We start from the raw sequence: 21828 nt of genomic DNA, 5'->3' as shown, positions 1-21828 counted from the left end.
TCACTGGATATATGAGGCTGTCATCATTGAGTGCAGCTTCACTGCAGAGAGATACAGATGGCAACTGGTGGCAATCCCTTTGGGAGTAGAGAAAATGGAAGAGCCTGCCAATAGTCCTGACCTCATCTCAGTTGAACAGTTTGGGAATTATCTTGAGTGTGCTATTCGTGCTAGAGTGACCAAACGCAAACTACCAGTTGGCTGACGGCTCCTGGTTGAGCAGTGAAACTGGAGCAGCGCGTGACCAGGCTGCGGTGGCTGTGTTTGATTCGTGCACACACTACTGAGGCTATTTCTTCTTATAATAATACTAAGTAACAAAAAAAAAAAAAAAAAGGTCCTGTTTATTCCTTGGCACTGATTAGGCTACAATAAACCAAAGTGTGGGAAGTCAACAGCAACAGAAGACTAAGCTGTATTCCATAGGCAGTGATGCATTTTTAACAGTAACATTTTTATCTTTATTTTTTTCAACAGTAGAAACGGTTTTGGCAGAACAAATCACTGTTAATGTCTTATGTTGTTCTTGTTCTCAAATCAATACGATGCGTCATTTTTTCCGGCTGGCGTTATATATAGCTTTGTACGTGTGTATTATTTGACCTTTTATGTACAATCAATAGTTTGTCTTGTGAATAAATTTGCTCGCTGACCAGAGGGATAAATTATTTCAGAGAATAAAATGAGCACCATGCTTTTTGAAAGGAAAAATGAATCTCCAGTAAATCTCGAGAAAGATTAGCTACCCGCAAGTAGTCTTAGAGATAATGAGAATGACCCGAGATTGCATTTTTTAACTGTCTGCAGAAACATATTGTCTCGGAGAAAAGTGTCTGAGAGCAAAGAGGAAATTATACAGGCAAAGTTTCTTATGCTTTTCTTGTGGGGTTGGCAACAATTGACAGTTGACTTGATAATTACTATCACCCATGGGGGTCTAAAAGCACAGATCCAACCATCACTGACTTGAGCTAAATTGTCATTAGTGTTTGCAGATGTTGGCCAGCCTACTTTAATAGGGGTTATCCAGGATATGTAGTCAACAAAATCCCGGCAATAAAGCCCCAACTCCAAAATGTTGCAAAAATACAGAGAGCAATTGAGCAAATGGACATGTTACTCATCATCATCATCGTTATCATCATCATCTACCTTCTGCGAAACCTTGCTTGCAAAACTTGCAAAGTAAACACTGTGGAACAACATGTCATTCTCTGTTTTCATTTTTTTGAGTCGACTGCACAGCTCTCCACTGACCCTTCACACAGCCGAGCTGGAGACCTGGAGCCAGCCCACATCTGTGTAGGCTCCAGTCACATGCCAGTACACGGCACCGAAGAGTTTGGTCCACACCAACTGCACTTCTGCCGTGAAGGATTCCGGAAAGTCTTCAGACAGCACCTCCAGCATCACCCCACTCAATATCTGCAATTTGATATATGAGGCGTGTTAAACAAAAAGTTCTACGGCTGGCATCACGAATAATATATTCCAACTCTAAACAACGTTTTGCCCTCAAAGTCGAACACACCTTCCCAGTCTTCCCTGCAATGCCTTCATACATCCCTAGGAAGATTCTTCCTTTTCTGACACACCATTTACAAACGTAGATAAGATAATAAAAATAATAATATTAAAATAAAATAATAAAAAAAAATATGGCTAAAATATGAGCAACAGTGAGATGGAAAGTGAATCAAATGAATCTGTCATGATAATAAGATCATTAAGTAAGGTAGGAGTAGAGCTGAGGGGGACGTCAGCCCAATTCACTGCTGCAAAAAAGTGGGCGAGACAGGTGAGAATTGAAAATGTCCACAATGATGAAACATGAAAGAACAGAGTGGATGAGGATCACAAAGGGAATGAGAGTCTCACGGTAGAGAGGACAAAAAAACTGAAGTAAAGACGTAGGCCATATGTGCATCAAGGGACATGAAATACACTGTATGATGTAATACACTCAGCAACAAAAGTAGAAAATAGATTCTTCTTACTGGTCATTAGAAAAAAAGAAATAGAGAATAAATGCATATTTCACGTACAGGTGCATGCTCTTGCTGTATGATCAGAAAGTCTGAAAGTCATTTTTAATGCCATATTCCATATAGTATTCAGATGGGAAGAGTTATGCTGGCATATATATATATATATCCATATTTTTTTTTCAGTCAGTTATGTATTTTCTATGGTTACACTGGAATATGATTACATTTCATACATGCAGAATGTAGATGGAAAAAAGAATTCAATACTGAAGTTTTTCTTTAATTAAATCACCGTAGCCAATCGGATGCCAGTGGCTTCAATGGTGCTAATGTGCTCTCTGTGCAGCTGCATTTTAGAGGATGACATTGAAAAGACATGAAGAGAGGAAGTGTCTTCCATCATATGAAGAGGGATGTGTGGTTGATTTTCTGATGGCTAATTATGCAACTTTATGGGGAAAACGTTGAGTATTTTGCTTGGTAGTTTGTCTGATTTGTCTTCCTAGCAATCAACAAGTAATGGGCACAAGTTGGGTCTAATTTCCTTCATGCCTTATACTTAATCACGAATTTGATTTTTGCATTTTATTTTAGAGCAATCACGGAGGACTCGTTATTTTAATAGCTTGACTCATATTTAACAAACACAGTCTTAATCACGAATTAGCCATGCTTAGGCTAGTGGGGGACACATAGAACATATTACTGTTAAAAAAATGACTTGAAATTTAACAACGTCATTATAATAATGTTTGCGCAGCAAAGACATGTTGGAAAAGTGCAACAGATGAGCTTATTCCTACCTTAAAATATATTGGTTCCACCTTGTGTTTGATAGCATGAGCCTTCCCCACCAGGGCCAACACTGATGACACCTTCTCCGGGTCATTTAGGTTCTCCACCACAGTATTGATGGCATTCATCACCCTGCGGGCATGTTGTCGAAGCTGGCTACTTCGCTCCATCTCTTCAGGGTCCTCCATGTCCTGGAACTGGCTAAAATACTGTTTGGCAGATGGGAAGTTGACAAAGAACCTGGGGAAAATCGTTCAACACAAAACAATGTCATTTGCTTTACTCATGTGAAAATTAAGATGGTCTGTCCATCTTTTTGGTTAGCCACATAGTTTGGATTAAAAACATTTAGACTTGGGGATGACTTCAGTTCTGTTTGGCAGCTTATTCCACTGACATGCAGCATAACACCTAAATGCTGATTCACCATGTTTTCTTTGACCCTATCTGTATATATCTACTACCTTAAATTACAGCGCCACTTTTTTTCCAAACGCAATCCAAATCTGGATTGAGATACATTTAACTCCTGAGTTGAGAGCTGTGCGCTAAAGTACGTTAGCATGGCTACATTTGGCTACTTAAACAGAACATCACTTAATAGTTTCATCAAGCTACTGAAGACACATTAACCCACTTAGACAAAGCTACAGTATACAATCGAACCTAATTAAATTGAAAATGTCAATTTAGCTAAAGTAAAATTCGACTTCATAGACAGGTTAGGATCCAAATAATATGGCATTTAAATGCATAGTATGGCATAATCCTTAAGTGGAATGTGGAAAGTGGAGAATTTGTAGTGCGTCACCAATACAAGTGCTCAGCATATTGCGGATCTTACGAGTCTTTGAGAGTTTAGATGTATCCAACTAATTGAATCTTACGGCCAAATGCTAATGTATAAATGATTCAGGCATTTAATTTTCATCAATAAAGTTGCAAAATGGCCACATAATTATGTAAAATGTTTACAGGAGCTTTAACATCACCGGTTTTCACACTATTAACTTACTACTTTGACCTCATTTAAATCTGGTCATTGCTCATGCTGGCCAAAATTGTGGATACAATTATTTCCCTGTTAGAGTTTGGCCCTGGGCAATTCTGATAAACTGCATCTAACCGTCACCGGTTCTGTCATGCCAGGCCAAGAAACACTTTTGCTTGCCTATAGCATTTTTATCTTGGCTTGACCAGCTGTCACGCTACAGACAGACTTTTTCCTGGGTGACAGGAAAGCTTTTGCTCTGTTTGGACTGACATGAAGTTTTAATGCTATTTAGTACAATATGTAGAAAATGAACAGCTTGGAATTCACTAGAACGGTAAAACCAGTGTAATAGGCATAAAATATATGAGATCAGCTACTGCTGATTGGATGGATGGATGGATGGATGGATGGATGGATGGATGGATGGATGGATGGATGGATGGATGGATGGATGGATGCCATAAGCCATCAATCAATGAACACTCTCCACAGACAGGTCAAAAAATGGTATTTCATAAAATGAATACATTTCCAAAACACATTCAAATACATGGCCGGTCACAGGCACTTCATATTTAATGTATGTTTCATTTCTTTAATATCTTGTGTTGCCGAAGCAAACCGGGGAACATTTTGTCCGTGCGTGAGAGCTCTGAACTCATTCTTGCACCTGTGTCCGCATTCAAATGAATCCATTAAAGTTAAATGGGCACCATTAGCATAACTTGTTAATCATACTTGAATCAAACTGGGAGAGTTTTTCTGATTATTTAGACGAGGGTGAGTAACCTTCAAGGATGTGTTTTTATGCACCATTTAAAAACTGCATGCTGTTAGAAAGGAATTCAAAAACAAACGTGCCTTACTCAGACTACCTACAATGGATTTGATGAAATGGTGATTAATTTGTATCATTCATTAAAGCTACTTTTTTCAGAAATATTTCTTTATTTCTGGGTGCATCATATATACATGAACCCACAGCACAACAAGACCACATTTGCAAAAATAAATGAGTCTGGAGTGCAAGGAAGTTCATCGCAAACAAATACTGATAATGAAGTGCTCCTGGAAGTATTGGTTTGTATAGTTTTTCTTCCAAACAGTTTACACAGATGATGATAGACAAATAAATTATATACCGGGAGGTTCATGCCAGATGTTGGCAGATCTCTTTAACATCCCGTAGTGTGACGATGAGGATCAAATTTCAGTTGTAACTCAACTGTGCTGTAGACCAAAATGCCACTTCAACAATACAACTTGAATGTGCCGTATGCACTGTTGCCTAAGGAGATCTTATTCAGTGGTGCAATTGCATTTGTACGCATTGCTGGGATCAACTGAAGCTGCTGCCACTGTCACTCTGCTCCAAGCATCCGAGCAGATGGAGCGACATCAAAGTGAAAAAAAAATCTTCATGCCCAGGCTGGCTTCTGCGCACTGATCCCGCATCTTCTCGACAATAACATGTCAACCATGCAAGGCTTTGACCCCCGGGTCAGTCTCAGGTTGTTCGGCAACCGAGGAACTGTCAGTCAACTGTTGATAATTATACTCTTTGTCTATCACATGGCCTACATTGAATTTCAGCACAACTATAATTTCAAAGATTATTATTATTATATTTTTTTGACTCTAAATCCCTTTTAAACAAGATTAGTAAAACTCTATAATCATTTTGTCTTTGGTGGAAACGTGATCTTTTAACAAGAAAAATACAGCACCCACTCATTGCCTCCCACCTCTCCCATACCAGCGCTTTCAAAACGGAGCGATATGCTGCCTTGCTGTACAGTTATGACGTTAGTACCTAAACACAGCTCCAATTGTATTTGTGTAATCAATGGAATTAAACAGATGAATCCACCTGTTTCTTATTCAACTCAGGGGATTGACAATTTATGTAGCACCACCGCCTACTATCGACTGAAATTGATGTCAAAGTTTAGCACCCCTAACCTTAGAATGGTAATAATTCTAGCTGATCAAATGCGATATCAAATGTGGAATCTTACTCTTTGGGAATTTTGACTTGTCACAGCAGAAGTGAAGAGTTCTACAGTTGTTCAATTTCTATTTAAGCAATTGAAGAACATAGGACAATGTTATAAAAAAAATTTAAACCAAGTATCATCGAAAACAAGCTGTATCGGGTTAAAAGTACCTGCTTCACAGATCTGTGATCTCCCTGGTGTACTTTACATTAGACGGCCATTTCAATCTCCTTATTTTAAGGCAGTAAGGCAGTTGACTTGATTTTGACTTGCATTTTTAAGGTCAACTTAATTTATACTGTTGCTTTAAGTTGATGATAAAGAAACAGATATAAAATAGCAAATCAGCCTTCATGCAATCATTTCCACAGCATGCAATCTACTTTTCAGCTTTGAATTAATTGGTTTTAACGTTCCTCACTACTAATTAAGATTTTAAACAGAAGATGAATAACTGTCATTTTATTATCTTTTCTTAGAGGACAAAATGTGTTTAAAAGGCGTCTTTTTCTGTACAGTAAAGAATGAAAACTCGAAAGTGAAGGGAGAAGTGCCAAAACATATTTCTGTCACCCTCTGATAAGACGACACGCTGCACACATGCGCGCGCACGCACGCACGCACGCACACACACGCACACACACACACACACACACACACACACACACAAACACACAAAGTATACTTCCTGCCCTTTTGTTCCTCCCCCTCGGGGATTCTGTCGCCCCAAACCGGGAATCAGTTTGTCTCACTCCGATCACTCCTTGGTTGCGGTTTGCCATCCATTTTAACAATCTTAGTGCGACATTGACAGTTTAGCACTGCAAAACCAAAAATTCAACCTTTAAGAAAAGAAAATGCATGAAACTGACACTGAGATAAATTGCAATGCTCAGTACTAGGTGCCTTGGATGATTTGGCCAGAGTCCTACTCAGAGGAGGAATCTTCATTTTTAGAGTTCACAAAACGGCAGAAATATCATCTAGTTTCTTTGTTGATAGCTGCAGTTAGAAGCCGGTGGTGGATGGTCACCTCCCTACCGTGCACAGTGGTTACCATTTAATACAGACGAGTGTCCATGTGCATATGTGTTTTCCTCCCATCATTACTTCTCTTGATGCGGTACAACAGAGAACAGCAACTGTGTGACAACATCTCACTCGCTACGCCTTATATTTGTAGACAGCGCAGCTGGATCAGGGTGGAAGGCGGTCTCCAAGTGCTCACTTTACAGATCTGTGATCCCCCTTGCTTACTTTACATCAGCTGCCAGTTCCTTATAAATGTACTTTGCCTGCTTTAATGTCCTGAACGGACTCCAGGAAATCATTTTCTCCTTCAGCCATGTCAAGGACTGTGCCCCGTCTTACGTCCAAACTTTACCTTTACGACTGCAGTTAGTGAAAGACGACATGGCATTGCAACTTGTGTTCAAAATTGTCACTGCTATAGGAACGGAACTTCATCACAGACTGACGACCACTTCTAATTATTAAAATTACTCTCATATATGAGAAAATAAATTTACTCCACTGTCATGAAGACTATTTCTTCAACCATTTCTTACCACCCACAAACTTGCATTTTTTGTATTTGAGCATACTAAAGTTAACAAGGTGCTCTCAAGGAATGTGATAAGTTGGCTCGAGCACATTCACCTGTTGACTCAACTCACCTTATGAGCACTGACACCCCCACGTCGTCACAGTTCTGGTACACATGCCCCCAAGTGTCCTGGATGATCTCCCTCTCGGAATCGGACAGCGGCTCGGTGCGCTCCGGACGGTCGTCGCAATCCACCTCCCGCCTCCTCACTCCAAGGAGTTGCTCCGGCGAGGGCAGCGGGGGAGACTCCCTGCGAGACATCCTCCTGCGGCGCAGGAGCCTGGAGGCTCCAAGCAAGGCCCGTGGGAGGTAGGGAGCAAGGGAAGGGGGGAAGGTGACGGAGAGCTGAGACCCCACGGCGGGAGCTGGCAGAAGACCCAGGATGAGAAGAGGAGTGAAAGGGAAAGGGGGACACCGAGAGATGGGGTAGGAAAGGGAGGAAAGACAGTAATAATGGCCCAAAGAGAAAAAAGAAAGTGTAAAAAAAGTCCCCCAGCTGTCCTTTGTTATTCTTTCCTCCGTTTCAAAGAAACTTATTTCTCCTCTCTCTCTCTCTCTCTGTCGCTCTCTCTCTCTCACTCCCCCTCCTCTTCCTTAATACTTTTTGTCCTCTCTCAGTATGGGAGATCCTTGTCAGTGGTGCTGATGCTGCTCCATGTCATGCTTGTCTTCTGTCTGTCTCATTGTCTCACAGGCTGCATGTGTGAGGGAACCTGATGGAATGAGTGAAGGGTGGGGGAGAATAAAAGAGAGAGGGTCACAGCAAAAGAGAAAGTGAGCGAGTGAGTGAGAATGAGAGAGAGAGAGAGAGAGAGAGAGAGAGAGAGAGAGAGAGAGAGAGAGAGAGAGAGAGAGAGAGAGAGAGACCTTAAGCATCTCTCCATCTCCCTGACAAGGCAGTCATTGAAAAGACTCAATTAAAAAATATAATGCCAATAAAATCCCTGAAGTACATTACACAGTGCAGTGATGGTTTAAACTTTTTAATAGTTCTCATTAGTGGTGCTCCAATCGATTAGGCACCAATTTTCTTTTCTGTGGAAAAGTATGTGATTGGCATATGACGATCAATGCTTCTCATGATCGAGCACAAAAGTTGCAGCATGTTCTTTGCAGCCTACACACGGGTTAGTAGAACAGTTTCCACATCCAGTTTGTGTACGTTTTTGGACACCACTTTGTGTGCCTGCCCCCATATCACCATTTCACCAAGGAAGAATTAACACTACATGAAAATGATTTATGAGTTAGTTTGTTGTCATCCTGCTTGCGAGCCATTTGGTATAAATTGAGGTGAAACAAAGTGGCAATAAAGGTCAAACATTTACCTCCATTCAATTAGGCATAGTCACAGTGAGAAAGACAAATTCGCCCTCCGTCATTTTTGCAATCAAATAAAACTGAGATGTTTGATGATCTGTTGTCACGACAGGAGCAGGAGAGGAATGGTGGAGGGTGCTGATGATGACATGTCAGAGTCAACAGGATAAACGAAGCCAATAACTGAGAGATGAAGCTGTCACAGCATATTACAAAATTGCAGCTTTCAAAGGCTGTTATTCTTTCTGACATTCATAGGGACAAAATGAACAAAGATGATGTGACTCAATTTTAACTGAATTTGGAGATGACTATTACAGCCCATACTTAATCATATATACATACTTCTGCTGCCCTCTACAGTATAATTTCGTTTAAAAATATAGCTATATGTCCCTTTCCCCCAGCTAGGCCAACAGAGAAATAAGGTCCTGCCTCACATCTGTATATTTTTGTGAAAATCAAGAATAACGAAAGGTACTTGGTGGCTGTCCTGGGGGCCAGACAGGTGGCGAGGGCGGCCGCAGGGCTTGTGCCGAAGCAAGATCGCAGGGAGGTCGCCGCCAAAGCATGGTTGGAGGGCAGCTGCAGGATATGCGAGATGACAGAACATAGGTAATATAATAAGGGGTCAAAACATAGCAATTTATACATTAAAGAATAGCCATTCATAACAGTATCCCACAGTATACCCCACAACAGAAATACTATTACCAGATGAAGTCAGGAGAGAAGGTAACCTTTAATAAATTTGCATTAACAGTACTATTGGGGAAATCAGCAGGAAAAACAAAGTATACATTTATAAGTTCCTGAGCAAAACCGAGTTGGTTCAAATAAGAAATTTTCCTCGAACTGCATAAAACGGCCTGTTCAACATTCTTTTCTTCAGTTAGATTTCTGGCAGTGTAGATGCAACGCCCTCCATAGCTACCACGACACAATTACAGCTCAAAGGAGGCAAAAAAAAAAAAAAAAAAACCTAACCTGCCCTTCCCCACTCCAGTCCACTTGGTGGTGGTAATACACCGAAACATTTTGGGTTTTCCAATTGCAAGAAAAAGAAGAAGACTGAGAAGACGAAGAAGCACAAGAAGAAGACGAAGAAGAAATGCTCATAGGTAAATATGACACGCTCCCTTTAAATCGCGTGCTCACGACGATGCTAAGCTAGGAGTGGCAAGTCGTCATCAAAGCGCATTTTGTGTGTGGACGGCAAGATAACCGAACTCAAAGCATGCTGGCACGTTGTGCTGCCTACCGACACGTACAACGTCATACAATCAGGAACCTGGGACGAAATGTTAATAGGTAAATCAAAAAATGTTGGTCTCTTTTTCTTACGTTAAATTTACACGCTTTAGCATTTGTCATCTATCTATTGACAAAAAGTAAATATTTTGAAGATCGGTTGAAAAACGAGTGGCGACTACCGGCGCGTTCGGAAATTTACTCCCAGCGCGCACTATTTCAAGTGTGATGGCTCCAAAATTCAGTGCGTTGCTCGATTTTACCGTTTGGAAATTCTGAGTGCACCAAAAATGGAGTGCCAGTGCGCGCACACACGGTGATCCGTTAGTGCGCCAGCGCACCCGCAAGTACACTTCACACTGGTCCTTTTTGAAATTAAATGGATCGGAGCGAACTCCTGCCCTGCGAACACGCCCACTGGCGTTAATGGAAATTTATTTCTTTTGATTTCGTGTCTTTATCTTTTTAATTGATCATCTTTGTTATTAATCAGTGCCCTATTGTTGTGTTCTCATCCTGTCATTGTGCCAATAGTAGCGTTGTAATAATAATAATAATAATAATAGTAAAAGTAAACTACTGAATTTCGATGTCCATGGATTAATGGTCTGGTTGGAAAGTTGCCCCTTTCAAGATGGCCGCCACGTAGGCACGCCGCCGGTTCGCTTGGCTGCAGCAGTGCAGGCGTATCTTTATCGCAACAGCGGGAAGTTTTATTGTCAGAGAAAGCGCACGTTGGCTAACAGCTTCTCATCAGCTTTTTGCGTACGAGTAATGTTTTAAGTCCTTTTCCACCCCCCCGCAAAACCAGTGTGGCGCTATGTCGCAGCGAAAGAGATTGTCCAATACTCAGAGATCCTCACAGAGAAAAGTAAGTCGTCTCATATTTGCGAGATCATTAAATTCATATTAATTATTTTGCAATAAAACGAGAAATGACCCTCATCATTGTAATATTTCCTTTTCTAGTTATGTATGTAACTTTATACAAACGCACACACGCACCGAAAGTCAACAACATGGCAGCAAGATTGATCGGTGGTTTAATTTGGCATTCAAACATGCACAGAGAAAAACAAATTAAGAATCTATAAATTAGCTAAATGCATTGTAAGGGACGTATTATAGCGCAGTTAAGAGGCATTTGTACTTGATCAAATCCATTACATTTTAAATATGAGCTATCATAGTGGGCCCTTGAAGTTGTGGAACAAAATGAAAATGATGAGCTGAAAAAAATGCAAATTTTCTTTCTTTCCTTTCTCTGACACCAATCGTGCCAACTTTGTTCTCTCTCACAGAGACCACAAAGCTCATCGGGCGCTGTGGGTGAGGATGAAGATGCAACGTTCACTCAGCCGAGTGTGTCACAGGTCCAGAGAAACCTCGAGAAGCTCTCGCCTTCACAAGTTGACCAAAAGGTACGCACACTAATAACCAATATTAGACCATTTTTAGTTTCACGCAAATTGCTTGATGTTTTCTCCAGATAACTGAGGTGGTCCAGTACATCCTGGTAAAAGATCAGAAGAAGATACCCATACGGCGTGCAGGTACATGGAAGTCACAACACAACTGCTCCACAGGTTTAAGTTCAGCTCTGCACTTTATAATACTGTAGATTTTTTTCCCCCCTGTTATACTTTTGCATACCATCCATCAATTTTCTCAATTCCTCCTCATCTGGTGAGAGGTGATATACCCTGTGGACTTGTCAACCAAATTTTACATATAGACAGGCATGAATGTGACGGGAGGCCTCATTGGCGGTACAGCATCCATGCAAGCGCAAGGAGAACATGTCTACGAACATAGGAAGGCCGGAGCCAAATTTTTAATGCTGAACCTCAACTGTGAGGCAGAGCTGAGCACACAGTGCTACCACTTCCAGATCTGTCCATCGCAACAACATTTTCTATTCGGACAGCAATGCAATTTGACCAGGCTGATTTGTTTTGGTTTCAGACTTGGTGAAAAATGTGATCAAAGAATACCGAAATGTCTACCCTGAGATCATGAAGAGAGTGACCCACACCTTTGAACAGGTTTGTCTGGAGCAAAATATGGATACTTTGTTGTAAACGGACCAACAATGACTGTGTATTACTGTTGTTTTTGTAGAATAGGTAAGAGTTACTTTGTTCCGAAGTTATTATTTCTGACACTTGTTAAATATCCTCTGTTCAGGTTTTTGGCCTTAAATTGGTCAATATAGACACAAAGAATCAATTGTACATCCTCATCAATAAGTTTGAGGCAACAGCTGGAGGACCGTCCTTCTGGTAAATCCTCCACAGATGGTTTTGCCTTTTGAAAGCCTTCAAAGTGACTCATTTGTTTGACATGTTCACCACAGCTTGGCCAACCGGAAGACGGGACTGCTCTTTTTCATCCTGAGTGTCATCTTCATGAAACGGGGCGTGGCCAAAGAAAGTAAGCCGCCACAATGCCTCTGCCATGTCCCTGCCGTGACGCTCTCAAATGTATTTGCACCCGCAGGCCTGATATGGAACATGCTCGAAAAACTCCGCATTAACCCCACGTAAGATTTCCGTCATTTATCCACCGATGCTTGACTTCGACTCGGTGACGACACGAACCGTATTTGCAGGAAGAAACACGAGGACTTCGGCGACGTCAAGAAGATGGTCACAGATGAGTTTGTGCGACAACGGTAATGATGGCGCTTGCGATGGCACCGCAATTTTGATGTTAATCCATTTTATTTATTTACATCTTTCATACATTTTCTGTTCATCTGAGATTCAGCGCTGGTGTGTTCAGAGCCAGATCCTGTAAGACCATAGAGTCTGGTTTATACCACACCATACAGCAACATGGAGGAGTGCATACATGCATGCAGCCTTGAAGTCAGCATGTGTCTGCATTTGCACATACTCCACACATTTTTTTAACCAATTGGTCACCACTGCAATGCAGATGTTGGAATCTCTCTTTATAGAAAAATACATTTAGAGCTCCTATGTGTGTGTGTGTGTGTGTGTGTGTGTGTGTGTGTGTGTGTGTGTGTGTGTGTGTGTGTGTGTGTGTGTGTGTGTGTGTGTGTGTGTGTGTGTGTGTGTGTGTGTGTGTGTGTGTGTGTGTGTGTGTGTGTGTGTGTGTACTCAGGTATCTGGAGTATGTGCTCATCCCCCACAGTGACCCACCCGAACACAATTTTCTCTGGGGTCCGCGTGCTGACAAGGAAGTCTCCAAGGCCAAAATCCTTCAATTTGTAGCAGAAGTATGTATCAAACTAGTGTGATGACAGTGATGTCATTTGTCATTTCTGCATTTTTATTTGAGCCTCAACACAAGTTCTTTTGAAATCTGTCACTATTATCTGCCAGTTTAAGTTTTTTGCCAACCTAACTGTTATTCTGTTGTACTCCTTTCAAGTGAAAATTTATCACAAAACATTTTAAATGTGGTCAATTAAGGATTATAAATTGTCAAAATTTTAAAATGTGAATCAATTTTCTTGAGACATTTGGGCGACATGTTGGAATTTTCAAGGCAATTGCCTGCATTTTCCTTCTGGTTAGCCCATCCTTGATTATTGTCATATGATACATGCAACCACATCTATGTATGCAGTGTTAATGTTAAATTTTAAAAGCAATAGGATTGCTCATCTTTACTTTGTTAATGAGTGTCAGCGTATAGCCATGCTGGAGACTCGTTGCTAGGTGGTACGCCAACATTTAAGGTGATAAGATAAAAATTGCAAAAAAGTGTTTTTGTGTCTGAGTGAAAATTTGACTTGCCACTGATGTGTTTGTTTGTTTGCTTGTCAGCTTCATGACCAGGATCCTCGAAATTGGAAACATCAGTACGCAGAAGCTCACAAGACTCAAGACAGCCAGCCAAGCTCGAGCAGCCGAAGATGAATTTTAGCCTTATAACTTTTTATGTGTTTGTTTGTTTGTGAAAGCTTTAAAATTTTTGTCCTTACCATGTTGGCATGTTTTAGTTGCCCTTCTTTAAACCTTCGATACCGAACAGCTTAGATCAGTTTGGAATGTTTTTATTTGTTAACTTTTAACATTTCCACCTGTTTTTTTAAATAAAATATGTTTGCATATATTTTGCTATGGTTTGTCCTGTCCTCCATCCATTCATTTTCTGACTAATCCTCACGTCCGTGACGCCAAGCTAGCTGTTTTTGGGCAATAGGCAGGGGAACTGCTTGCCAGCTAATCATACCACATAAAATTAGGCCCAGTGTTGCCTTAAATACAATACGTTGGGTCAAACAATGTATTATTATTTACTTATTGCGATATCAAGGTATGTACACAGACATTTCTAGCCAAATTCTCAACCATACTTTTACTGTCATTGATATTTTTTTCTTTACCCATCGAATTGATATTTGACATCTACGATCACAATCGATCCGTGCATCACTTAATTATTCGCAAAACTTGTGTTGCACGTGGAAGACCACAGGGGGTCTGCGCGATCCTTGTGCAAAGGCTGGAAGACCATGTAACATCACATGAAGTAACGCCCACTCTTGAAGACACGTGGATGTGGAAAGTATGAAGTGGCCTTTGTGCCTTGCAAAACTGGATAAGAGGTTCAAGGGTCTCGATTACTCATTTATTGCGTGGGAATGTTGCGCTCTTTGCGCGTGTATGTCTGGAGCACACACCGGCGCTTATCATGAAGTTCGAGGACATTATCTCTGACGTCGGCGGATTCGGGAGGTTCCAGAAGATGATAGTGATCATCAGCTTCATAAGTCGCTTAACACTGGCCTGCCACTTTCTGCTCAATAGCTTCATCGCGGCGGTTCCTGCGCACCACTGCCTTGTCGCTGCCGGAGGGCTCTTCCCGAATCTGTCCCAGGCAGACAGGCTCGCCGTCAGCATCCCACTGGAGGAGGACGGCACCCGCAGCTCCTGTCGGATGTTCGCCGAACCTCAGTATCATCTGCTTTTCAACATGTCTGACGTCACTCAGGTGCTCACCTTGCCCTGTCTGGATGGGTGGGTGTATGATAACATTACCTTCAAATCCACTCTGGCCACCCAGGTGACCTACATTACATTGTTTTACATTTTATCATTGGTTTTCCCCTGTAAACATATAAATGTGTTTGTATTAGTGGGACCTGGTGTGTGATAAAAAAAGCAGAAGCCAATCCACGGCCAGTATCTTCTTTATTGGCGTAATGTTTGGATCTGTGACTTTTGGAAGTCTGAGTGACAGGTAACATAATGCAATCATTGCTTTTCACGTTGACTTGATTGCTGAGAGATTGATGGCATTTTATGGTTAGATTTTGATTCCCTATAAGGACTCCCTGAGAAAGTTATGATCATGCTTGTACACAGATTTGTCCACGGATATTTTCTTTAAATATTTGATTTTACCGTAATTTGTGAGGTCATAAAAAAAAAAAAAAAAGTCATTATGTCATCATTTGAGGGGCTCTGGACAAATTAAAGGGTAGTCAAGTCATTTTTTTTCACATTGCAATAACATGTTCTGTCCACCCTTACTAGTCTAAACATATTATGATGATAAATATTGCACTTGTAGAATACGAAATAAGCAAAAAATCCACCTGTTTCTTGCCATCTCAGCGGGCGGCTATTTGTCTTGTGCTTACTGTCAATTGAAAATTAAGATGATGCGATTGTTCACATTTTCAAACAGTTCCCAAGTGCCTATATAAAAGTTCTCTCACATCGATTGGTCTTGATTGCCATGTGTTGACTTCCTTGGTCCTCCTGCTCAGGTTCGGTCGGAGGATCATGCTGCTAACATCTTATCTCTCTGGAATGCTGTTTGCTCTCGCCAGTGCTTTCGCCACATCCTTCCTGATGTTCGCAGTGCTGAGATTCCTTACCGGCTTTTGCATGACTGGCATAGTCATCGTCTCTTTGGTTCTCTGTACAGTCATTTTAGATCATCAGATGACATTTTATGTTCAACTCAACCATTATTTGAGGAGTTGCTTCATTTATCCATCCTTACATATGTGTGTGTGTGTGTGTGCCCTTGTATTCTTCAACCAGGTGTGGAGTGGGTGGACATAGAGCACAGAAAGACGGTTGGAATTCTTGACAGCTTTTCCTGGACATTTGGGAGCATTTGCTTCGTACCCATTGCTTACCTTGTGAACGACTGGAGGTGGTTGACCGTTGCCGTCACTTTGCCCATCCTCTTTGGTGTCTTTACGTGGAGGTATAACAAAATAGATCAAAATACACAATGTATGTATATGCATCAGATTTCTTTAAATATGTTTTGAAAATTTCTTTTTTCTCTTTTTCAATTTTTATTATTTTTTTCCCCAATTTTCCCCACTTTTTGTGCAAAACATTCACATCAACTGTCCAAATAGGTCTGATCCTCTACAAACCTGGGTTGTTTTGCACAACCCCTCTGTTATTTAGTAAATGAGACATTGTGGACATAGTGACTGTGCAGATTCTGATTCATCCAGATTATGGTTGTGTGCAAAAGTCCAATCAAGGACACTGGAGTGTTTGAAGAAGTTAACTTTTTATTTATTTATTTTTTGCCTTCGACCCCCAGGTGGATGCCTGAGTCAGCGCGATGGCTCATTGCCAACGGAAAGCTGGAGGAAGCTCATTTGTGTCTCGTCAAATGTGCCAAAATAAACGGCACTGAGACGTTGTGCCATGGACTTCAACCTGAGGCTCGCATTATTCTCATAATGATGGTAATGTTCTAATTCTCACTAAGTCACCAAGATTATTCCTTTGACTGTTTCCAGACTCTGTCCTCCATCGTGGTGACAGAGAAGAAAAGTCGAGTGTATTCCTACTTGGACCTGATGAGAACGCCTAAAATGAGAAGAGTGTCCTTGTGCACTGGTTCTATTTGGTCTGTGCACAATTTTTTTTTTCTCCACATCCAATTGTGGGTTTGGGTTACCCAATGTTACAGCGCACTCTCTCTTTCCTAGGTTCGCCATAGCCGTTGCATTCTACGGCACCCTCTTCAATATCAGCGGCTTTGGCCTCAATGTCTACCTCACTCAATTGCTCTACTCATCAGCTGAAGTGCCGGGCAAATTGTCCAGTTTCTTCTTACTGGACAGGATTGGCAGGAAGCGCACGCAGGTGGGAATGTTGACCATGCTTGCTGTCTCTCTCGGAATCAACATTTTGATACCAAAAGGTTGGTGTCATGGCATTTCCAATTATTGATCAAGATGTCATACTGAATGATTCCCGTGACTTTCCCCCAGATATGTCAACCCTGAGAACAATGGTGGCAGTCATAGGACAAGGCTTTGCTTCAGCATCATCTTGTACCATAGTGCTCTACTCTTCTGAATTGTTTCCTACTGTTGTCAGGTGCGCTTACATACCGTACATTTTTTCATCAGCAGGTTGTAGGTTTCTGCAGTTTGAAATAAAGGCCTGTTTTTCTATTCAAGATGTGTTTAGGACATTAACTCGAAGTAAACAGGAATGTCTCCTATTATTTCATGGTTTATTTACCTTTATTTCAGCATATAAAAGCAAAACTTATAAATGTGATAAATGTATTGTATTGTATGTTTGATTTAAAAAAAAAAAAAAAAAACAGGAAGAGAACCTTGATTACATATTAACTCACACGTCCTATATTGAGGAAAACAAAATTACAATTTGATCATTTTAAACTGCTGAGCGATACGTCCAAGGCTTTTATTTACTTAAATTCTAGAGCAGCTCTGGGCACACCTCACCTTTTGCCCAAAACTAGCTTCCTCTAACCAGGTAGTGACTTGTTTCCATCCGTGCAGTTACTGGCACTCATCGTGCCAGTCATGATTCTAAACGGTCTGTACTGTAATTTTTATGTTAAAGGCAAAACGGGATGGGCTACAACTCATCTGTGTCCCGAATGGGTGTGGCCCTCACTCCTCTGGTCCTTTTACTGGATGACGTCTGGAAGGACCTGCCCCAACTCGTCTTGTTCTCCTCAGCTGTCCTTGCAGCAATCCTGGCATCGCAGTTGCCAGAGACACGCGGCCGCTGCCTGCCAGAGACAATTGAGGATGTTGAGGGGAGAAAATAGGCCGAACTGTGGTTCTACCTGTACTGTTACAGGATTAGAATTTCATCATAGCTTGTGAAGCTGGACCAACACCTTTGTCATCTCGTTTAACTTTCAGGGAGAACGTCTGTACAAGACCAAGTATAAGAGATCAAATGTGATTTTTTTGCCGACTGCAAGGTGCTATTATCAGCTTAACATCCTCATTCATGGAGCCTTGAAGCCACTCATGAAGCCTTTTTATCTTGGTTCAACTGGTAAATGAACACTTTAGAATGAAGTTGATTTGTATGACATCAAGTGCATTGCTGTCATGACATTCACATTGGTATTTAAAGCATCCAGATGTAGTAAGTCAAAGCTCCTATATTAAAGAAACAAAGCCAGCAGTCAACAATTCCCTACAGGAAAACATCAAAACAATACTGTTAATAATGTGCATTGATGAGAATGACTGGCCTGTGGTCTTAGTACTGTAGGAGTCAATTTCCATCATGTTGGTGTGTGACATGATTAAGTCACAATAAATTTGGCTGAGCAGAGGTGTGTGTGTAAGAGGAAGGGATGAGCTCTCTTGTGTGGACTCTGTCATAGTTTTAGCGAGTGTTTGACCCACATGCAGAAACCGATCAGGAGTCCCAGATGGATGTGGAGTTTGTATTGAAGGGAGTGAGGAAGCAATAGTGCTGGGGGTCCGAGCCAGGGGCACGGAATTAGAGCTGTGATTGTGGAGCGTGAGTGGTTCGGTCTGAGCAGAGTGGAGCCGGTCGGCGGTCCAAGTCAGGGGATCCAAGAGCTGGAAGGGAACAGCAAAGAGTCAGAGTTCGTGGAAAACAAGGCGAAGATCAAACAGGTAGACCGGAGACTCAGCATAGACAAGTAGGGTTGACTTGGATAATTGCTAAAGGCGTGGCCGTAGAGGAGATCGCATAGGCAGACCCTCAGGCGATGAGCGGCTGGCGGCACGCTCCTTAAAAGCCTTCCCGACCACAAGCTCTCCGCCGAGCTGCTGCACACCGACGCTGCGCTGTCGGTCCGTGTCGGGAGGGACTGACGGGAAAGCAGTCCACTGCGCCCGCTGGACACCGCGCGGAAATGGTGGTGGGAAGCCTTCAAGACATGACGACAGAGCAGGGTGGCCTTCCCCTGTGTCAGCAGACACGACAGGGGCGCCGACAAGGTCGCCATTGTTGTTGTTTCCAAGGAGGCAGCTCAGCTCAGCTCAGCACAGCACAGTACGGTTGAGCGAGCGAGAGAGACAGACGCTCGACTGTCAAGCGCTTAAACGGCGGCAGCGGCGACGTCACTTCCGCATTCGGCGAGACCGCAGCCAATCAACGACCGGCTTTCGGGCACGAGGGCAAATAAAACTATACCCCCCCCCAAACCATAATGCTTTGATGGCAAAGTTGCACATTGAAATTGTATAGGATAGAGCGACACAAACGTGCAAAATAACTAAATAAATATGCTGGTGAAATGTCTTTGCTCGAAAGCTTCAAACGTCACTTCCGTGTTTGGCGACCCTACAGCCAATCCGCGACGCGCTCCGAGCACCGAGCATCGCGGTGACATATGAAAGCCACTTCCGATACCGAGCAAAGCGGTGTCATATGAGAGAGGCTGGCATACGGATGCGCTTGCCTTATTTTGACTGGTGCCGATCTTCACCTTCGAAGTCATGAACTCTGTTTGTTCGAGAGCCAACAACTGTTTCGACTTCTCGACCAACGTGATGATGACCTTAGCCTTCGGCTGTTATATCACCACCGTGTTGATCGACACAAGCGTTCCCGTGGACATCCGTGTCACCAAAGTCATGCTGAGAAATGTCTACAACGTGACCGGATTCGGGGAGCCCTGTGATATGGTTTACATCACCTTTGACCTCTCGGCCGATTTGCAGCCGGTATTCAACTGGAATGTCCTACAACTCTATATCTTTGTGTATGCCGAGTACGCGACACCGAAAAATGTTTTGAACCAGGTGATGCTTTGGGACAAGACTGTCTATCGAGGAAAAGACACGCTGTACCTCAGAGACCAAAAATCCAAATACTTCTTCTGCGATGACGGAAACGGACTGAGGGCCCACGAGAACATCACCCTGACGCTGTCATGGAACGTCATTCCCGTCGCTGGAAGTCTGGCCATTGTACCCGGGAATGGATACACCAGTCTGCCCTTTCCCAAGACATATGAGACTCCCACCAGCTATTTGTGAGACACAAAGTTGAAGCTCGACGTTTACAGCCCATTCTTGATTTGCGGGCTTTGTACAATCATAACGTATGGCTGTGGAATAAAGGAGACTGCTGAAAGGAACATTTTGCACCCTCTTGTGTATATTCTTTGCCAGTTTACAACATCAAGGCTTCTTTGATAGGGCTTTGCTTTGACATTGCACCTCTTGTGTATGTATAGTCTTTGCTAGATCAAATGTGATTTTTTTGCCGACTGCAAGGTGCTATTATCAGCTTAACATCCTCATTCATGAAGCCTTGAAGCCACTCATGAAGCCTTTTTATCTTGGTTCAACTGGTAAATGAACACTTTAGAATGAAGTTGATTTGTATGACATCAAGTCCATTGCTGTCATGACATTCACATTGGTATTTAAAGCATCCAGATGTAGTAAGTCAAAGCTCCTATATTAAAGAAACAAAGCCAGCAGTCAACAATTCCCTACAGGAAAACATCAAAATACTGTTAATAATAATGTGCATTGATGAAAATGACTGGCCTGTGGTCTTAGTACTGTAGGAGTCAATTTCCATCATGTTGGTGTGTGACATGATTAAGTCACAATAAATTTGGCTGAGCAGAGGTGTGTGTGTGTGTGTGTGTGTGTGTGTGTGTGTGTGTGTGTGTGTGTGTGTGTGTGTGTGTGTGTGTGTGTGTGTGTGTGTGTGTGTGGAAGAGGAAGGGATGAGCTCTTGTGTGGACTCACTGTCATAGTTTTAGCGAATTGTTTGACCCACATGCAGAAACCGATCAGGAGTCCCAGATGGATGTGGAGTTTGTATTGAAGGGAGTGAGGAAGCAATAGCGCTGGGGGTCCGAGCCAGGGGCACAGAATTAGAGCTGTGATGGTGGAGCGTGAGTGGTTCGGTCTGAGCAGAGTGGAGCCAGTTGGAGGTCCAAGTCGGGGGATCCAAGAGCTGGAAGGGAACAAAGAGTCAGAGTTTGTGGAAAACAAGGCAAAGATCAAACAGGTAGACCGGAGACTCAGCATAGACAAGTAGGGTTGACTTGGATAATTGCTAAAGGCGTGGCCGTAGAGGAGATCGCATAGGCAGACCCTCAGGCGATGAGCGGCTGGCGGCACGCTCCTTAAAAGCCTTCCCCTAACGAGCCTGATCAGCCATACCTGTGGGGATCAGCCACACCTCTGGGTCCTCCTCCACTCTGCTCACGGCTGCCCCCATGTGGATAAGGGAAAAACCTCCCGGACCCTGACACACACATGACACTAAATCCAGCGAGGTGGTTTTTCACCTCTACACAAGTTATTTTGAAATCTGTCACTATTATCTGTTAAGTGACTATTAAGTGATATCGACATCTAGGATCAAGTCATGTCAAGTCAAGTCAAGTCAAGTCAAGTCAAGTTTATTTGTATAGCCCTAAATCACAAGCAGTCTCAAAGGGCTTCACATAGACAAACAAATTGACAATTATTCTCAAAGCATCCCCTGATCTTAAGGATCACAATCGATCCGTGCATCACTTAATTGTTCGCAAAACTTGAGTCGCACATGGAAGACCACAGGGGGTCTGCGCGATCCTTGTGCAAAGGCTGGAAGACGATGTAACATCACACGAAGTAACGCCCACTCTTGAAAACAC

General features: G+C 42.4%; 4 protein-coding genes, 2 long non-coding RNA genes and 1 other non-coding gene across 7 annotated transcripts; 4 read left to right on the top strand and 3 right to left on the bottom strand.

Moving 5' to 3' along the window:
* Window positions 1-765: 765 nt before the first annotated feature.
* cygb2 (cytoglobin 2) lies at window positions 766-8166 on the bottom strand. Its single transcript, XM_037259223.1, has 3 exons — window positions 7451-8166; window positions 2792-3023; window positions 766-1425 (listed from the first exon to the last, which is right to left on the bottom strand). The coding sequence occupies exons 1-3, from the start codon at window positions 7639-7641 to the stop codon at window positions 1261-1263; spliced, it is 588 nt and encodes a 195-aa protein (XP_037115118.1). The 5' UTR covers window positions 7642-8166; the 3' UTR covers window positions 766-1260.
* A 181-nt stretch (window positions 8167-8347) lies between these two features.
* LOC119129209 lies at window positions 8348-10281 on the bottom strand. The gene is made up of 2 exons (XR_005099146.1): window positions 9962-10281; window positions 8348-9285 (listed from the first exon to the last, which is right to left on the bottom strand). It is a non-coding gene; the product is annotated as an uncharacterized LOC119129209 (long non-coding RNA).
* A 288-nt stretch (window positions 10282-10569) lies between these two features.
* ndnl2 (necdin-like 2) lies at window positions 10570-14037 on the top strand. The gene is made up of 10 exons (XM_037262251.1): window positions 10570-10822; window positions 11253-11372; window positions 11441-11504; window positions 11917-11996; window positions 12139-12233; window positions 12308-12384; window positions 12451-12493; window positions 12563-12625; window positions 13081-13195; window positions 13749-14037. The coding sequence occupies exons 1-10, from the start codon at window positions 10772-10774 to the stop codon at window positions 13839-13841; spliced, it is 801 nt and encodes a 266-aa protein (XP_037118146.1). The 5' UTR covers window positions 10570-10771; the 3' UTR covers window positions 13842-14037.
* Window positions 12723-12858, top strand: LOC119130242. The gene has a single exon (XR_005099387.1). It is a non-coding gene; the product is annotated as a small nucleolar RNA SNORA11 (small nucleolar RNA).
* Window positions 14038-14414: 377 nt separating the features above from the next.
* Window positions 14415-18120, top strand: LOC119129143 (solute carrier family 22 member 7-like). Its single transcript, XM_037262221.1, has 9 exons — window positions 14415-14991; window positions 15065-15168; window positions 15701-15855; window positions 15981-16149; window positions 16504-16627; window positions 16706-16815; window positions 16898-17112; window positions 17183-17291; window positions 17790-18120. The coding sequence occupies exons 1-9, from the start codon at window positions 14620-14622 to the stop codon at window positions 17998-18000; spliced, it is 1569 nt and encodes a 522-aa protein (XP_037118116.1). The 5' UTR covers window positions 14415-14619; the 3' UTR covers window positions 18001-18120.
* A 127-nt stretch (window positions 18121-18247) lies between these two features.
* LOC119129207 lies at window positions 18248-21609 on the bottom strand. Its single transcript, XR_005099145.1, has 2 exons — window positions 21350-21609; window positions 18248-18775 (listed from the first exon to the last, which is right to left on the bottom strand). It is a non-coding gene; the product is annotated as an uncharacterized LOC119129207 (long non-coding RNA).
* LOC119129201 (signal peptidase complex subunit 3-like) lies at window positions 19476-20313 on the top strand. The gene has a single exon (XM_037262297.1). It carries the CDS (start codon window positions 19661-19663, stop codon window positions 20201-20203), a length of 543 nt encoding a protein of 180 aa, XP_037118192.1. The 5' UTR covers window positions 19476-19660; the 3' UTR covers window positions 20204-20313.
* Window positions 21610-21828: the final 219 nt, after the last annotated feature.

The sequence above is a fragment of the Syngnathus acus genome, chromosome 1 (genome assembly GCF_901709675.1).
Source record: "Syngnathus acus chromosome 1, fSynAcu1.2, whole genome shotgun sequence".
Taxonomy (NCBI): Eukaryota; Metazoa; Chordata; class Actinopteri; order Syngnathiformes; family Syngnathidae; genus Syngnathus; species Syngnathus acus.
This window is presented reverse-complemented; position numbering and strand designations above follow the sequence as displayed.

Bases quoted from the DNA above. Each gene is read 5' to 3' on its own strand.
- LOC119129143 (XM_037262221.1), top strand. From the start codon at position 14,620: ATGAAGTTCGAGGACATTATCTCTGACGTCGGCGGATTCGGGAGGTTC. The intron at 17,113-17,182 runs GTTGGTGTCATG...ACTTTCCCCCAG, and splicing joins CAACATTTTGATACCAAAAG to ATATGTCAACCCTGAGAACA. The intron at 17,292-17,789 runs GTGCGCTTACAT...TTTATGTTAAAG, and splicing joins TTGTTTCCTACTGTTGTCAG to GCAAAACGGGATGGGCTACA.
- LOC119129201 (XM_037262297.1), top strand. From the start codon at position 19,661: ATGAACTCTGTTTGTTCGAGAGCCAACAACTGTTTCGACTTCTCGACC.
- cygb2 (XM_037259223.1), bottom strand. From the start codon at position 7,641: ATGTCTCGCAGGGAGTCTCCCCCGCTGCCCTCGCCGGAGCAACTCCTT. The intron at 3,024-7,450 runs GTGAGTTGAGTC...GATTTTCCCCAG, and splicing joins GGGGTGTCAGTGCTCATAAG to GTTCTTTGTCAACTTCCCAT. The intron at 1,426-2,791 runs GTAGGAATAAGC...ATCAAATTGCAG, and splicing joins TGGAACCAATATATTTTAAG to ATATTGAGTGGGGTGATGCT.
- ndnl2 (XM_037262251.1), top strand. From the start codon at position 10,772: ATGTCGCAGCGAAAGAGATTGTCCAATACTCAGAGATCCTCACAGAGA. The intron at 12,234-12,307 runs GTAAATCCTCCA...TGTTCACCACAG, and splicing joins GCTGGAGGACCGTCCTTCTG to CTTGGCCAACCGGAAGACGG. The intron at 12,626-13,080 runs GTAATGATGGCG...GTGTGTACTCAG, and splicing joins GATGAGTTTGTGCGACAACG to GTATCTGGAGTATGTGCTCA.